This window comes from Ambystoma mexicanum, chromosome 9 (assembly GCF_040938575.1).
Source record: "Ambystoma mexicanum isolate Mex_15411 chromosome 9, UKY_AmexF1_1, whole genome shotgun sequence".
In the NCBI taxonomy this organism is placed as follows: Eukaryota; Metazoa; Chordata; class Amphibia; order Caudata; family Ambystomatidae; genus Ambystoma; species Ambystoma mexicanum.
In genome coordinates this window covers 1,301,037,024-1,301,055,131 of record NC_090931.1, presented here as the reverse complement: position 1 = coordinate 1,301,055,131, position 18,108 = coordinate 1,301,037,024, and the positions used below count along the sequence as shown (strand labels likewise).

At 47.3% G+C, this 18,108-nt stretch overlaps 1 protein-coding gene across 6 annotated transcripts in view; it reads left to right on the top strand.

Annotated features, from left to right (window-relative positions):
- KALRN (kalirin RhoGEF kinase) overlaps positions 1-18,108 on the top strand; it is a 1,827,638-nt gene that overhangs the window by 1,171,232 nt on the left and 638,298 nt on the right. For all 6 annotated transcript variants that reach the window (XM_069616662.1, XM_069616664.1, XM_069616661.1 and 3 more), the window contains exons 18-19: positions 496-645; positions 10,046-10,160. In XM_069616662.1, the coding sequence (XP_069472763.1) occupies positions 496-645; positions 10,046-10,160 (265 nt within the window). The remainder of the gene's footprint in view (positions 1-495; positions 646-10,045; positions 10,161-18,108) is intronic.

The window sequence follows — 18,108 nt, the reverse complement described above, 5'->3', positions numbered from 1 at the left end:
GTACTTAAGTGGTTAATTTGTAATACGCATTTCCCAAACTCTCTCGGACGCATTAATTGGCTGGAATTCAGGGGAAACCTTAATAAAAGTTATGTGGTCAAGATGTAGAATTTCCTTATTTTTCCTTCATGAAGCTATATTATTGTATTGCTGTCTGCCAGAAAACCTAATTCTTGCAAGCACAATAAAAAAAAGTTGTCCTTGTTACTACTATATTGTGCTGTTATACACAGTGTTAAAAAGTTGACCGTCCCAAATACCACCTACCAGGAGACATGCAGCTTTCTGTGGTCTCCTCGCAAATGACCCACTGTCTGGAAACTAAACTCCTCTTTGGCAGATATTTCAGTAGCACCGGATATCAATCGTTTGTGTTTTGTAGCTAGGGTCTGGATCTTTTAGGGCAGTTTTACTGTTTCTCTGTGTTGAGTGGCTCTTGGTGGCGGGGTGTGTGGGTGCTCCATTAATGCAGAATTGTTTTGTGGTGGCCTTCAGGTATGCAGTGTCCTGGAGAGCCTGGAGCAGGAGTACCGGCGGGACGAAGACTGGTGCGGAGGCCACGACAAGCTCGGCCCGACCACCGAGATGGACCACGTCATCCCACTCATCAGCAAACACCTGGAGCAGAAGGAGGCCTTCCTGAAGGTAAGATCCGTGCTGATGTCCTCCCCTTGCTCTTAATGTCCCTTCTGTAAATGCATGCATTACTGGGTCATAAAGCGTCCTTTTATGCGTTATGCAGAGTTGAAACAAGGACAAGTTTCTCAGAAGTTCAAAGTGATGCATGGAGCTTTTTTAGGTCGTATTTTTCCTAAAAACGTGGAAGTCTTTCCAGGCAAGCTCTGCATGCCTTTGTTCCTCAGGTCTGAGAGTAATCCAGAAAACAGAGCAGCCAGTCAATTTTCTAACTGTCCGGATTTAGGGGCTGCAATGAAGGCGGAGGATCGGACTGACGTTTCTGGAGTTCTTTTTATTTTATTTTTTACATTTGTATAGCGCCCATACAGCCCTTGGGCATCGCAGCGCTGTTACTTGTGAGTAGCTTAGTTACAGATAGAAAAAATATGCATGTGGGTCACATATACATTACATACAGTTGCATAACATATATTGGAACATTCTATTCTTGCAGGAATAGATCTTGAGCTAGCTAGGGTGTGGTCTGTGCTTATGAAAAGAGCAGTGTTTTCACCGCGTTGCGGAATGCCAGATGAGTTTTCTCCATGAAGCGATGGTGGTAGGGCCTTCCACTGCAGAGCTGTGCCTCCTGCTCGGGCTCTCCTAATGTTGGGTACTGTGAGCATGTTTGTGTAGGGTGTTCTAGTCGGTCTTGTAGAGTAGATCGGGTGAATTCTTTCTGAGAGGTAAGGGGGGGGGCAGTTTGGTGGATACACTTGTGTGAAAGCAAGGGCTTTAAAGATAACTTGCGATGTTGTGTATTCCCTTTTCGGGAGGCCGATGGTTGCGCGCAAGGCATTGTTTTGGATGACTTGTAGCCTTGCCATGTTTTTTGTAGATGTTCCTAGGAAGAGGGCATTACAGTAATCCAGTCTCGATCCTGTAATAGCTCTTGCAACAACACTGCCCATCAGCAAGCTTAAAGTGACTTGCTAGAATGTGACTTGCTAGAGGTGATGTGTTAAACAGACTGGATTCGTTGACATTTTTTATTTCTGGCGCCCGTTTCGAAGGTTTGCTTTTATGCAGAGGATCTCCCTCTTCTTTTTTGCAGACAATCTCCCTCGTAAGAAGGGAGCTCTCCCAGGGCATTGCATGAAACAACCAGGGACAACCTGTTCTCTGGCAAAAAGCTAGGAACGTTGGTTTGAACGAAGGGCATCACGCTGAGCTTTAAAGTAACACGAGCGATCACCATTCCAATTAAATTGTTCTGACTTGTGGATTGGTAAAACACATTGATGCCCTACCTGAGAGAGCATAAAAGTAACCCAGCTGTGCCAAGGTTCATGGTCATTGCTGGATATCACCAAAGAGGTTTGCTGGCATATATACCTCTACAGGTCACACACAGATAAGGGCAGACTTGTACGGTAAAAGGCGGCTCCCATAAGCATTCACTTTCACTTTTTGGGGCTGACCCTTATGTAATGTTGATGTGTCTCAGACCCATGTCTTTTTATGTTTAAACCCTTAACGAAGGACCAATGATCCTCCCAGTACATGAATGGAAGGACCCTGTTCATTGAAATGTCTACATGGTATCAGAGGACCCCCATATCACTACGGACACCCTCTTCCTGGCTCTCTGCTTGCAACCTAATGCATTCTGGAAGTTGTGGACCTGGTTCACTAGCCAGATCATGGGACCAAATGAAATGGCTTTGGAAATAAATAAATAAATCCTACCACTCGAGATCAGGTGTGCATACTGCCCTTGTGTGATTGGACGGCATTTCACCCACGATGAGATGCAGAACATATTTGAAGTCAAAATGTTTACAGCGTTGGCATTATTTGGGACATTGTTTTGGGTGACTTTGTACTCTTAATAGCCCTCACTCCGATATGAGTTTGCTCTCTAATATTCAGACTTAATGGTGCTGTAGGAAACATGCCCCACCACATACACACTGAGTGGGGAAAGGTACCTCTGACATCGTGGGACCAGCTGTAGGTCAGTTAGTATATACCTAGCCTATTTGCAGTGTGCGCCCTGAACCTCTACCATGCAATGTTGCTTTGACTCTCTTAAATGAACGTGGTACTCAATGCAAGGCTGTGTCGCATGCAGGGAAATATGGCAGCTGCAGTCTTGGGGCATGGCTTTATGACCAGCGCATCTTTTGCATGGGAAAGACCAACTCTGCATGTCCGCATCATTTGGTGCGGGATAGTTTGGTTTGGTGTTGACAGATTCTGACCTCTTGTAATAAACTTTGCATGTGATGTGTTGATGGATAGTAAACCTGGATAGTCAGAAATCCCTTTATGCTGAAATGGCCTTTGTAGGATGAAGGTAGTGTCACCCATTAGTTTTGAACACTTCCAGAGCTTGAGGCCATGGGAAAAGGCTAGTGAGAAAAGCGTGAGGGCCCAATGGCTTGTTTAAAGAAGGCTGGCACTTCTGCCATCCATACATGTCATATTCTTACGTCCCATCCCCTTTCCTCCATCATTGGGGGCGTCTCCCAATATGGGGACGGTACCAGAACCTTTGTCAGCAAAAAATTGATCCTCCTCTTTAAATTTTGTCCCGCGTGCGGTGGCACTGGGCTGGGAATGCCCCCCACCCCCCTGGGCCCCACCACCTCACCTCAGTCTCTTTTTCCACATGTACGGTGTCCGACCTGTCAGCTAGTCACAGAGACTGTTTAACTTTCAACTTGCACCCCATTATTGTTTTATTTTCAATCTTCTTCACCTCCTTTCAGTGCCTTGCCTCCCTCGGTGCATGTCGGCTGAAGGAGTATTCACGATAGATGTGCGTCCTGTGAACGCTCGTTCCCGGCCTCAATGCCCCATGCTCTGTTTTCAGTGCCTGGGACCCGACCACCACTAGGATGCGTGTGCAGCTTGCAGTGCTTTCGGTCACTGGGCATTGAAGAATCGTTTTTCATGCTGGAGGGAGATCTTCCACGCTTCTCCTCCAGGACATCTTAAAGTGTTTGTCTCAAGGACCCCTCGTCATAACAAGGTAGGCCCTTTGTTTAGTATGGCTCCTCAACATGGAGACTTCTTCCCAGGGGCTTCCACGGCAAAGGGTACCTTGGTTTCATATTCTGGCAGACCCAAGGCTGCTAAGGCTACCGGGCTCCCAAGCCGTGGGGCCCCATGGCTCTTCCCGGCAATCCGTTGGCCGAGCCAATGTCATTAAGGCAACCGACTCCCAAGCCGTGGGGCTTAGCTCTACCGGGCGGTCCATGGTGGGGTGATCAAGTTCGTCCTCATCAGCCCCAGGGGGCAAGGGATCGTCAGGTTCTAGCTCCAAGAGACGGTCCTTAGCACGATGCAGCGCGACTACCAGTTCTGTTGTGGAGAAGGCACAGCCTACCAGAACCACTGCTGAGGTCATGAGTCAGGGTGGTTGGACTAGCGGCCAGCAGGCCGAAGGCTCAAGGCCTACCAGAGCTTTCTCTGAGGTTGACGTTTCTGGTTCCAGAGGCCAAGGAGTGTCTTCCCATGTCTGAGCCAGCATGTGGCACGGGGCCTTAGCGCCTTCCCACCCAGGGCGTGGCGCAAGACCCCAAGATGACAGATGAGCACGCAGTGCATCCTGCTAGACCAGCGGCCATCTTGGATTCGGATCAGGGCCTACATGGTCCCTCACCCATTGCGCGGGTGGGCCATGCAAGTTTCCAGTCACCTTCCCTTGGGATGCAGCAGCAGACTTTATGGTACAGGCGAATGGTCTCCGCAGGGATACATCTACCCATCACAGCCTTATGGCTACACTCCACAGGCGCATCAGCGCTTCAATCAGAAGCGGAGGCCCAGTGCTGCTGAGGGCCGACCCCCTCGGGACTCAGGCGGCTTGTGAGGACCACTTCTTAAAGCAGTTCCTCATCCTCGTGTGCTTCTGCAGACGACTGGGCTCCTCAAGTATATAGTCAAGGAAGTGATCCCACAGGTCTTACCTCCTAGGCCTCCACCTTTTGGGGCTCTGGCGCTGCCATTGCCTTTTCCTCCTCTGGTCCAGTCCCTACTGGTTCTCCAAACCCCTCTGCCGTTTCCTGTGCCACCAACACCCCCCTCCCTGCAGCAGTCACCGGATCCATTGTTGTGTCCGGATCAAGGAGGGGACCCCTCCAGCTCTGGTGTCCGGTGTCCCAGACTCCCCTCCATCTGGAAAAAAAAGGGTGACGACGACAGCGATGACAACCAGGATGACAAACTCTTGGCTTCTGCAAAGGCCGTTATATTATATATTTATTTTGACATTTGTTAAGCGCACTCAGCCAGGGGGCATCTAGGCGCTGTGTCCTTTTATGACCTCCTTCAGGGCCTTGCAGAGTTCTGGGGGGATCCCCCAGCCAGAGGGATTTCGAGGCAATGGTGCACAGAGGCCTGACAGGTCGCCTAGTGACCAGAGGAAGAAGCAGCAGAGGAATTTGCAAAAAATGTTCCGCTCCCCCTTTTCCGCTTCCACCTCAGACATCAAGAAGCAGTGACATAACGGTTGGGGAACACAGCTCGCCTGTAGGGGCCCCGCTGGCTCTCTTCCAGGACAACTGGAAACCCGATTTCGAGAATCCATGGATCCTTTCTATAGTATACACAGGCTTCAGTCTTCCTCTACCATCCGCTACAGCCCTTTTACGGGAGATCTTCTCTTTTGGAGATGCAGGCGATAGAACCGGTTCCTCAGTTAGACAGGGGCTCTGACTTCTACTCTAGGATTTTTGCAGTACCCAAGAAAAACCAGGCTGGCCTGAGGTTAATCTTGGACCTGTCATTTCTCAACCTGTAATGACTGCTCAAACGCTTCAAGATGATTCCTCCTGCGCACATAGAGTCTCTGTGTGCAGGGGGCTTATGTTTTCCCTAGACCTCAAGGATGCATACCTATATGTCCCCATCTACTAGCCGCATCAAATTTCTGCGGTTCACAATTGGCGTACCACTGCCAGTACAAAATGCTGCCTTTTGGTCTCAGTTTGGTCTCCTCGTGTGTGTTCACAAAGTTGATGAATGTAGTGGCTGGTCTCTGCCTGGAGGGGCAACCACTTTTACCCTTACCTGGACGACCGGCTGGTCAAGGCCAGCTGACCCGAGGGGGCGCTGCACTCCTGCCAATGACTAGCAAATGTTCCCGGTACCGGCCTTGACTCCAGTGAAGCCGAAAGCCAAGCGGTTCATCACAGTCGGTGAGTCGAGAGGAGAACTGATAAGAATCTGGCTCTGTTGAATGAGAAGCACGATGTGGCAAGTTTGAACCAAGTTCGATGAACTGTAAAAAGTGTAAAGGGGAGACCAGCTGCTGAGGAAAACCGGCACCACATGGGTGCTAACTCAAGAGACTCTGGTCAATCCCCATCTGAGCGAGAGTACAGATACCAAAAGGCCATAGGAGAGTCATCGAAATAGGTCAAAATAATCATACTGCGGGTCTAGCAAAATCCCCGTACAGTCGAAAGTCTTTGATCTACAAACAGTTAATAAAAGCAAGGGAAGTGAATCCAGCATGGTGAAAAGTAAAAGGGAAGTGAATCCCGCCATGATTGAAAGTATTGAAACAGCAAGAGTGATCCTGAAAGAGGGATGCCATTAAAAGAGGGGCGAATTCTAAGGTCCCAAGGAACAGTATGTTGACAGAAGTGAAGCTGGCCGAGGGATGTCCACTGGAACTGTTTAAAAAGACAAAGTGCCAAGGACGAGTATACTCGTACTTTTTGCATAGACTTGAATAATAGCCTGGCACTGAAGGGGTTAAGATTTGTGAAGAAAGAAAAGCCATAGTGAACCAGACTGAGGGAGACCAAGATTCAACAGGGGGTCAGGGCCCGGAAGAGGGGGACCTGAGGGTGGAGAATCCTCACCCTTAGTAAAACTAAGACAAAATTTCATTTGTTGAATTTTTGTTTTGTTATTTCGGAAGACATCAGGTCCTCGAAAGGCAAGAGACTTCATGTGAAACAAGACTTGGCCATCGATGGCGCTGATAATTGAAAGCTGAACAGTTCTCGTGCTGCAAGAGCTCGAGAGTGTACTGTGGTCCACGATCCCAACTTACCCCGTGCTTAAAACGTGGGGAAGGAAGACCCAGGCTTCTGCTTCCTGACACATGTTTTGCAAACACTGCTTTATTTTCTTGAAAACTATCCTGCACCCTTTTTGGATTAGTATAAGGTTTGACAATAGGTTTCTTAGTATAGGCCCTTATTACTTGACACAACACCACTTGGACTGCCTTATTTTTCATTTGATGGTCAATGCATGCTCCCATCTTAGCTTTAGGTTTAGATTAGGCGTTTTTCCACCCTGTATTCATTGTTCAATAGACACCCTTGAGCTGTCATCACTTGCGTCTTTCTTATTTGTTGCCACCGTGAGTTCCTCACAGCACTCATCCTATTTTCTTTCCCAAGGTGGTCACTCTATTCTACTTGAAACAGAAAATCTGCCTACCAGTGTTCTTCCTGAACCCGCAGTCATATGCCGAAAATGCTTTGCATTCCTTGGACCTCAAGAGGGTCCTCAAGTTGTACATCTCTCGGACAAGATCTTTCAGGAATTCCGAGGCATTGTTCATCACGTTTGGGGGCACGTCTACAAGCTCCAGTGGATGGTCCAGGCCATTTTGGAGGCGTATACAGCCATGGGAAAACCGGTTCTTGAGAGAATTCATGCCCATGCACTCAGAGCGAAAGCCACGGCTGTCGCGTTTCAGGGAGATGTTATTAGCAGGGCGGCTATGTGGGCCACTCTGTCGACGTTCTGCAAGCCTTATTCCCTGGATACCAGCTCCAGACGGGATGCAGAGTTCGGTCAGGCGGTTCTGAAAAACTCATTTGCTTGGTCCTAGATATGAGGCAGGTTGTCACAGCTCCACCCTATGGTCTTGTTCAGTGGAATCACCCACAAGGATGGAGGAAAGGGGACAGGACATATGAGTAATTGAAGTTACTCAATGTATTGAATAAAGTACTCAGTCCTGAATCCCCTTTCCTCCATACATCCCATCAACCTTACCCCGCTTGTATGCCAGGGGCTAAAGTATTCGGAATAGCTAGGTGTTAAACCGTCTGATGTGTTAAAAGGGAACTGAGGTGAGGTGCCGCAGGGCAGGGTTTTACGGGCTTGGACGCGCCCCTGCGCACTTTACTAAATTTAAAGGGGAAGCTCATTTTTTTGCTGCCAAAGGTTTCAGTACCATCCCCATGTTGGGGAGGCCCCAAAGAATGAAGGGGGACTAAGGACTGTGAGTACTCTAGTTACTACAGTGAGTAACTTTAATATATCTGCCCATATTATTGTTTGCCTCTCCTGCTCCCCCTGCGCCACTGTCGTCATCTGTGGGCCCATGTGTTTGTGGTACATTGCTCCGTTAGTCGGCTTCTCTGACTTCCATACATCCATCCCTCCGTCTGTCTTCTGGCTGTGGGTCCACCTGTTGATATACCTTTACAGATCTGTGCAAGCATCAGTAATAGCACTGCTGTCTGCCTCGATGTTAACCTCTAGCTCTCCGTCCATGTATCTCTATATATTATGCCAACCTCTTGCACATCTGTCTCACCCCCTCCTTCTCCAATTAAAATCTCACCTGCTCAAGAAATACTTTCTGCAGGTAAAGGTACAACTTCTCCTCTTGACACCACTACCCAGTCCAAATGCCCCTTATAACTACTCAAAACACTGCAGAAACATTTCTGACCTTTTCTCCCTCTGCCCAGTCACCCGCACCTACATTTTCCCACTTGAAAGTGTTTAGCACATGGAAATTGTTATTGACCTCCTCTCAGCCAATCCAAATGTTTACAGTGCAGCCATTACAGTGCAGTCAGTAACTACTGGTATTGACTGCATTCTGAACTGTGTCTTCAGAAGCAGACAGGGAAACAACAACGCAATTTCCAGGCAAGCTTGTGTTTCAACAAGACAATTCTTCTGTGGAGGGACCTTTTTTGCCACAGCATGCTACATGGCACAAAAAAGAGAACGAAAGAACATTGGCAAACACTTTCACTTTCTTATTGAGAAACCGGTTACTTTTTCACCTAATACATGCTCATCTTAAACATGTTCCCGTTCAACCAAGTTGCTTAACTTATGAAGACAACCATGTCATTTAAAAACTATAAAATAAAACCCCATTAAATGTACCAACTCATTTTGTCCATTTACTTTACTCACTATTAAAGCACCATTTTAACTACTTCACGGAAATTCCAAAACATGTATTGTTACTACCACCATGTGTTAATAGCCTTATAGACCTCTGGAGTGGTCATTTATGAGATATTGACCCTCCCCAAACTTAAGGTGGCTGGTCATTATCCCGCGATAACGACCCCTCCCTCAGTCTGCAAGGCTATAATATTGTGGTGTCTGTTTCACCAGACCCTCTGTACAGGGCCCCTTCCATCTGGTATCCTGTTTATTCCATGGAGCGTTTATTCTGCCTGTGCAATCCATCTCGGCGAAGGCTTTCGCCTCCTTTTTATCTAATGAGCCTTTACTGCCCACCCATGCTATCTATTTCCCCCCACCTCCTGCATCTGTTAATTGCTGCGTCCATCCCGTTCGTTTACCCGCCTGTCACATGTGCCTGTTCGTTTAGCTGCCTGTATGTGCCAGTGATCCGTGCATGTTTCTGTGCACCTTGAGACTCGCCGTTCAGTTCTTTATCCTGCGCGGGATGTTTTTCTGTCCACTGCCATCAGAACCTGCTGTGTGTTGCTTAGGACGTCACAATAGGTGGTGAGCAACATTCTGCCCCTGGTGCAGCATTGGCAGGCCACCTCCACGCTCCACCAGGAGCAGCAGAGCTGCCTCTCTTCGTGGTGCCTTCTCCTGTGGGCTTGCAGCGAGTGTGGCGCGTCTCCCAGTGGCTCCAGTGCGCCAGTGCTTGGAGATGTGGACAGCAGAACGGCGTGACTGTCGCAGAAGCGTGTGCCCCTCATGCCAGCAGCCACGATATCGACTGTAATGGTGGCAGGGCACTAGGCTGCCTCCTCTCCGGCTGTGCACGGAAATAGCAGCTTGTTTGACCAGTGTTTTAAGAGCTCCGTTCCCTTTGTTTAGCATGTCTGACCCTGAAGAGGTGGGTATATGTGAGGGCACTATGGGGGGGGGGGGGGCGTGGGGTTGTGCGATATCCCTGTTGCCTCCAATGCTGTTATGGGGGGTCGGGGGGGGGTGCTTCGTGGCCTCCGTGCTCCATCCGCCGTCCACCAGTGTGCATGTTTTCCTCTTTCTGTGTGGCCTGGGAAGCTTCTGGGAGTAGCATGTATGTTCTGTTTGTCCTCACGCACTGGCGATGGTGCACCTGTTCACGTGCACATCTGGGTGGGTGCGTGGCCTCTCCTGCACCGTGCCGGTGTTCTCTGCAACCTTTAAGAGGGCTTTCTTTCTTTTTCCACAGGCCTGCACGTTAGCACGACGGAATGCTGAAGTCTTTCTCAAGTACATCCACCGAAACAACGTCAGCATGCCTGGGGTGGCCAGCCACACGAGAGGTCCGGAGCAGCAAGTCAAAGGTAGGCGCGGGCCTGGGGCCTTCCTGGCGGGGGGTAGCCGGGAACTTCTGGGGCCACCGGCAGATTCATGGGGGATGGGGATGGGGGGGACAATTCTCCCTCTCCATGCCAGAGTTCCCCAAACTATCTCCCACTAGGCAAAGTTGGCCCCAGCCACTTGGGTTATTTGGGGGAGTTTTGTAGAGTTAACACTCAACTGAGCCCTAAAATACAGAACAATTGAGTATCTAGGTAACATATACCCATTTTTCATGCCTGCTCAAAGGTCGAATTATTGTATAGTCCCCAAATGGTGTATTAACATTGTGCAGCCTTGCAGAGGTATTCTTGTTAACAAGTATTCTGTTAGTTGTTTTCTTATTGAAAAGAGTTGTCGCTTTTTTATGAACATCAAGTTCAACATTATTTTAACAACGGGGAAAACGTCTAATTATTTTTTCATGATGGGATTAGAAAAGCCTTCTTTAACGGTGTGTAACCATGCGGGCTTTCGCCGGGCAGTAATTGAAGATCTGCTGGAGAGTGTCCAGGTGGGGAGGTAGGCTGGCAGGAGGGCACGAGCTGTTGCAGGCTTCAAGTGCACTATTCAGCATTTCGCAATCTGTCCTTGTGCCAGTCAGAGAGCAGAGAGATGAAATCCTCCTATTCTCGGGAGGATAGCTCAGGGGCAACGTGCTGGCCTTGGAAACAAGACGACACAGAGGAACGCAGGTTCGATCCCCGGTCTGCGCTTAGAAAACTCTGGGTATTAAGCGCGTTATAAATAACCTATCATATCATACCTGCACCAGTTATCACTGTGTGTGCGCCAAGTGGCTCGAGTCCTTCTTCCTTCCACATATATTTTCAGAAATGAAACGACCCACTCAGTGCCTTGGTGGAGGTCCTGTGTAAAAAGCCGGACAAAATGCGTAACTAAGTCCCTCCTGGTAGTGTGCGGTGGCGGTAAGCGGGTCCTGCATCAGCCCCCCCTCCTCTCTCTCAAAACCACGTCGAGCTTGACTTTTTCTGTGCACAGAATAGATCAAAGAGTAAATCAAAGTGTTTCGGACACATTGGTATTCCTTCTGCTACCCCCCACACCCTCCATCAAACCCAACAAATCCTCAAATGTTAGACATGTTACAACATATCAGTGAATAAGCGCACGCTTAGAAACCTTAGAAAACTATCGACTCCTGCAACATATTATGTCTTCACGTGAAAGGTGACTCTGGATTGGGCAGAATGTGTCCTCCCAGCCCTGGAACCCTGGACAGTTACCAACCTGGTTGTACCTTTTCAAGGCAATGGGAATGAGCATGGAGGTGTTGTGTTTTCCCTAATGTTGCCTTCTCTGATCACCAACGCCTGAGAGAGTGCCTTCAGTTATTAATTCTTGAGCAACACTTGTATCCTTCCACCTCTAGTTCGATGTGAACAGCTTCTCTCCGTCTACCGTAAGTGAATAGGCATGGTCCTGTTCTTCTAGGTCACATGTGTCGAGGCCACAAAATAGAGCTCTCCTGCTTGCAATTAAGAGGATTTTAGCCTGAATTTCTGGCAGGTGGCTTATTGTCTTGGTAACTGGAACCTTCCGTCTCCACTTGTCCTTGGCTGGGGTTGCACCGTGTCTGCCTGCCTCTGGCTGCAGCTATCTTGTCAGCCCTTCCATGTATTCAAAATGTGTCTCCCCTTCTTCGTTCACTTCAGTGGGGCTATAGCTTCCATATTTGTCCTTCTGGCTTTCTATGTTAGTGGCAATCAAGCATGTGCAAGCTACGTAGGTGTATACTTTGCCGTCTTGCGGTTTGGCTTTAGCAAAGAATATAGAGATATGCAAGTGTATCTGTCGTGTACCTGCGTGAGGTAAGCATGTGTTACGTGTCTATGCAATAAAATAATGTATGTTCGTGTAACTTCGTGAGTGGATGCCTGTGTACTTCATGTCTGCATGCAGCTACATCGTGATGTCAGTGATGATGTCTTTGACTTCTCGATTTGCAGTCAGTCGACTTGTTCGGTTGATGACATCTCCTCCACATCATCGATTGGGTGTGTCTTGGAAGGCTTTCTGAGAGAGTGATATTTCTCATATCTGCGATTCATTGGTGATGGCGATGAAAGGCCTACGCGTGAGGTGCTTCGGTCATTTCTCTGTCTTCAAGCTGAGAGTCATAAGGGGGTCATGAGGGCCATACTTAGACCTCTGTCTTCAACTTGTGTTAGCAAGTATTGCTAAAATGTTTCTAGTTTTTTAGAAGTCTTGTGCTCTGTGTAATAATTCTTTTCTACACCCATAGTATGATCATAATTAGAACTTGTACATTTGTATTATTTTAATACAAGGTTTTTGGGAACCTAATTTATGTGGCGTCAGTGTTGCCTTAGGGGCATTTAGAACTATCTTACCTGTAGGTTAAGAAGGTCTGGTTCCCCTTTATGCCTACATCATACCATTGTGCCAGGCCCTGGTGTAGGACTCCCATTTATAATAGGGATGGGTGGTGTCTATAGGACAATAGCTCAGAGGCAACACGCTCGCCCTGGAAGCATGACGAGGCAGAGCAACACAGTTTCGATCCTCTGGGTATTAAGCGTGTTATAAATAACCAATTATAATGTACTTACATATGCAGGCCCATTGTCAGGGTAGTCTTGCCGAAGTCCACAGGAGCTGAGGCTGATCCCACAGACCCTCACCAGTAGTTCCCTTCTCAACCTATATTTTACAGCTGAGTTGAGAACCCCAAGAAAGGGAAAGGGGTAGTGGAGAAAATAAAAAACGAGATACTGCAGCCTGGCAACCTTCTGGCCGTCTGTTATCTGTAGTAAAACAAGCACACTTGGTTACATATGCACTACTCTAAATATTTCAGCTGAAGGATCGTTCACCTTACCACCACTAATTGCTTAGAGACTTAAAATATTCATTTAGAGGGTCTCCTAAATGAGTAATGTCTTGAATATTCTTTAGGGTTAGTCTCTGACCATAATATTGTCTTTAGAACCCTTTTCTAGTTAAGACTCTGCTCTTCAACAGGCAAGAAATTCTAAATTGTCTTCCTCCAAAAGGTACTGGTAGTTCATTTTGAATCAGTTTAATAATATGCTCTAGTTGACTGAATTACAAGTCTGTCTTCTACTTCCTCTTTACCTTCAGTAATTAGTTACTCTAACCAAACCTGCAAGACGCTGTGTAATTGGTGTAGTAACTTTACTGCATGCTACGATACCAAGAGTTCCTCTTTCTTGCTTGTCTTTTTATTTGGTAGTCCTCTTTGTACCTTCATGAATTCTCTAGGATTCCCCTTGAACTGATTGACAACGTTGAAGCTCATTAGGAATTTTATTCTACGGTTCGTAACTGATGACACACAGATTTGCTAAGGAACAGTACTGCTCTGACCGACCTTATTGGTGCTGAGTTAATCGCGCGCTAATGTTAGTACCCGAGGTTCTAGGAAAACGAGCACTTGCTTGACATGCGTCTTTACCAATTTTCAGAACCCCGCGCTACACTTGTGCTTGAGTCTTGCCACCGCGCATCACTTGCGTATGAATTTAAATTGACTTATGTACTCTGAACAAAACGACGCGCTTCTCGAAGCCAAACAGACGCGCACGGCAGTGGCGTACGATTGCCTGCGCGTTTCCTACGTGACGCTCCTTTTGAATCAGTTCAGCTCGCGCTCGCTCACTCAGACCGCAATTTTACCAAACGCTGCGCTGAAGCTGAACTAGGCTTTTCCTTTACTCTTTAGTTGTTAGTGGTTTACGGTTTAACATCACGCTGTGCAACTCTTTTTACAGTTCTCTTTTCAGCTCACTGAACTGATAGTTTTAGGCACTGCACTTCTAAGTACGCCTTATATAACTATTTACAGAAAAATATAGTCTCAAAAAAGGATTATTTAAATCAGTCATACACCAAATACTTTCTGAATTACGTATTCCTCTGCTCAAACAGTCTTGAAACCTTTTCTTTAAAACTTGAACCTTTTAAATGAAACACTCCCATCTGTGATCTTCCAAGGAACTACTCCCTCTGCTACTCCCGTCTTCTTACTTCTGGACTGGGTTTTCTGAACTCTGGAAAGGCCTAAGTTAAGGAACTTAAAAATCATACTACCTGCCTCTGACTTACTATGGATGAAAGGCAGTTTAGAATCTTACTCACCAGCCAAGTACCCAGGCTATTATCCTCCCCACCAATCAGATAAGGCAAACATACCATTGTTCCCCCAACCAATCAGATAAGGCTAACATTCCTCCATCTTGACTTGGGCAACCTACAATGTTTATACTTTAGAAAGCAGCGTCCTATCCTATGAATCACTGCAGGCCTTCTACTCCGGCCAGCCCTGACAGTAGCCCCTCCACAAAGCCCTATCCCAGGGCCTGGCTTGGTAGGGAACCTTCTATGGAATTTTCTTACCAAACGAGGTGCATGCACATCTGCCTGATCCGCCCAAGACCTTTCTTCCGGCCCGTAACCTTTCCAATCAATAAGATGCTGCAGATTTCCTCTGATCAACCTGAAATCTACAATCTCCTTAACCTCAAATTCTTACTCATCTTCCACTGTGATAATTCCTGGTGGTGGTTTTCCTAAGCGAGTTCCTAACACACAAGGTTTCACCAAAGTAACATGAAATGTCGGTTGACTCTTTATACTGGGAGGTAACCTTAACCTGACCGCAACCAGATTTATTACTCTTTCAATTTCAAATAGACCAATAAATCTTGGGCTAAATTTTGTTCTCCCTTTCAGACGCAAATTCTTTGTGGACCAAACCTTTTGTCCCACATGATACTGCGGCCCACTTTGACGCTTCCGATCTGCAAAAGCCTTAAACCTTAATTTACTCTTTTCTAGGGCCTCCGTAGCCTTCGCTAGACGATCCCTTGTACTAATTAGTCTGTGCTCTACCTCTGGATTTGAATATTCTGATGGTAATACTTCCTTTAAAATTCGGGGATGAAAACCATAATTACTGAAGAAAGGAGAATAACTAGTAGAGTCCTTAACAGAGTTGTTGTAGCTAAACTCCGCCAGCCATAGGAGATCAACCCAGCTCCTCTTCTCCTGCCAGTAAGCTCTAATATACTTTTCTAGCTCCTGGTTTACCCGCTCTGTCTGCCCTTTAGTTTTTGGATGATAACCTGAGGAAAGCTGTACTTCAATTCCCAAATCCTTACAAAAAGCCTGCCAAAACTTGGAAAGAAACTCGGACCCTCGATGAGACACAATTTGCGTAGGCAGCCGATGCAGTCCCACCACTTCCTGCAGAAAACTCTTTGCAAGATTCTTTGCTGAGGCCTCTCCTTTCATTGGAATGAAGTGCCCAGCCTTGGTCAACAAATCTACCATCACCAATACCTTGGTACAGCCTTGATCCTTAGGATGATCTACTATATAATCCCTAGAAATTGTAAACCAAGGACTGGGAGGCACTGGTAACAAGTTCAGTAACCCTGATGGTTTCCCTCCTCCAGACTTAGACCGAGCACAGACTTCACAGGTCTTCATAGTCTTCAATATCTTGCCTCATCCCTTCCCGCTAGAATTTCCTCTCCACTAATTCTACTGTCTTACGAATTCCAGGATGACCAACCAACTCTGATTCATGACATTTTTGCATGATCTCCATCTGCAGCTCTTTACTAGGCAGATATATTTTGGAATTGAAACATGGAAATCCATCTATCAAGTGTCTTGCTGGTCTTTCTGCAAGCCAGGACTGCATCTCTTCCTCTGACAACTCCTCCTGAATCCTCTTAAGAAACAAATCTTCCTTCGCGACACTCAGAATAAATCGATTCTCTGCAATCACAGGCTCAGGAAGAACCTTGCTCTCAGCTTCTTCTGAAGAACTTTGTCCTTACACCCATGCAGGACTTTACCTGCTTTCTAGGTTATGTTTCTCCCTTGCCGCCCACTCCTCTGCTCATTTATTTAGGTGCCTATCTAAGATCGTGGACCCACACACAGGCAGCGGGGTGAGGAGGGTCCGTTTGGACATTTACTTTTTATATAGATATACTATCCTTAAATGAGCTATATTATGTGCCTACATATTTTTTGACCTAATTGTTTTATAAGTGTAACATAATTAAAGTATCTAATGTTAAGTAAATCACTGCGGCATATTTTCTAGAGACAAATGTGTGGACTAATTGTACATCTGTGCTTGCCTACTACTCCTACCTGAGAGTTGAACCTCGTCACTCTGTCCATGTTACTCCACTTAAGAGAGGTTTGGCTTCCCTTTCTCGTCAGGTGTTAGCCCCCCCCCCAGTAAGGCCAGTGGTTGTATGTCGCTCAACAGAGGATTGTGCAGAAACACCCACAATAGCTAGTAAAGAAAAATGACTCATCGGGCACAGCTCCTTTGAGGCCCACAGCTAATTTGTTGCATATACAAATGTTTTCAGTGCCGCACATCGTTAACCTCTGTTCTATGTCAAGGCCACATAGGCGGCCGCTTGAAGGCCTGTGGGAATGGGTGATACAAATGGGAACATATTGACCCTTCAAGCAGAAATTCCTTCAGGCTCACAATTTCAGGGCCCCTGATCGTGCCGCCGTCGACTGCCACCCGCATGCGATCAGTAATGAAAGCAGAGGGCTCAGTAGTAAGGTTTTTGCAAGTTTCATCATCAATGCATTACATATTCATCTCACATTCACAGAAGTACTTCATATATGAAAGCTTTAAAAGAGTACTTATTATGAAAGTTGACTGTTTTGACGCATCAATTTGCAAACGTTTTACTAATGCATAGAGGGGGCGATAGCCCCATGAGTTATTCCAGTCCGTTGCATGATTCATGAATCAGAATTCTGTACATTGAGCAGACGGATGCATTTTTTGCAAATGTTGCAGAACATGACGAATAACTCCCAGCAATGGTGCTAGCACATTGAGAGAGCAGTGAATAATCTCGGCGTTCTGCCTGCCCCACATAGTGCAGAGTCCTCGGCACCGCCCTTCATTGCATACACTGGGTTTGCTCACTATTCCTTCGTTGTGGATCAAGCATCTATCACATTTGCTAAAGAACTCTCTGCCAGAATGTGTAGCATTGATCAGAGCACAGTTGGGTGATACTTTTGAGAGAGAATGTGCATCCCATTATATAAAATAAGCATGTGATGGAACTCCGTGACACAGCTGCAGTGGGGCAGCTACCCGGGACCGCAGGAGTGCTGTAGGTGGAGAAAGTGGGCGTGGCAGCCCGGGTTGAGGGCCCTGGCCAGGACATGCCAGAGAGGTGCCTGCCCTGGGGAGCAAGCAACAGGAGCTGTGGGCAGATGCCAAGCTGGCAGTGGCATCGCCAGGAATCAAATTTAGGAGGGGCACAGAGCGGGAAAAAGACAAACGTCGGGGGGGTGGGGCACAGATACAAGTGGGGGGGCCAACTCTGAAGATAATGTGGTGCGTTACAAATGCCATATCATATCACACGCCACAAGCACTCCTGCAAAGAGGCTTTTGTGCACACCAACTACCCACACCCCACTGCACCTCCGCTTCCATCATAGTACAGACACGAAACCATTCACTGACTAAGGCACATCATTTGCAGTTTCGTGCACTGCATTCTGTTGGGAGGGGCTGCAAGCTGCTGTGCACACCATGGAGGTCGCTGTACAGAAGCGGGCAGGACACCTGAGAAGTGTCTCTTGCTCATGTTCATACGGATGCCAGAATGCATACCAAGATCACTGCTAGCTTTCAGACAAAAGGAGAGTATTTGCAGCGTGTGATATGCAGACATTTGCCTTAGTGTCACAAATAGCACCACGAACAGAGAACACAGTCACTGCTCGCCTTGGGTGGGGGGGCAGAATGGGGAGAACAGGATTTCATGGGGGGGTGTCTGGGCCGCTCCAGCAACGCCACTGCAAGCTGTTGCTGCAAGAACTTCAAAATGACTAGACAGTCAAGTGGCGGCAGCGACC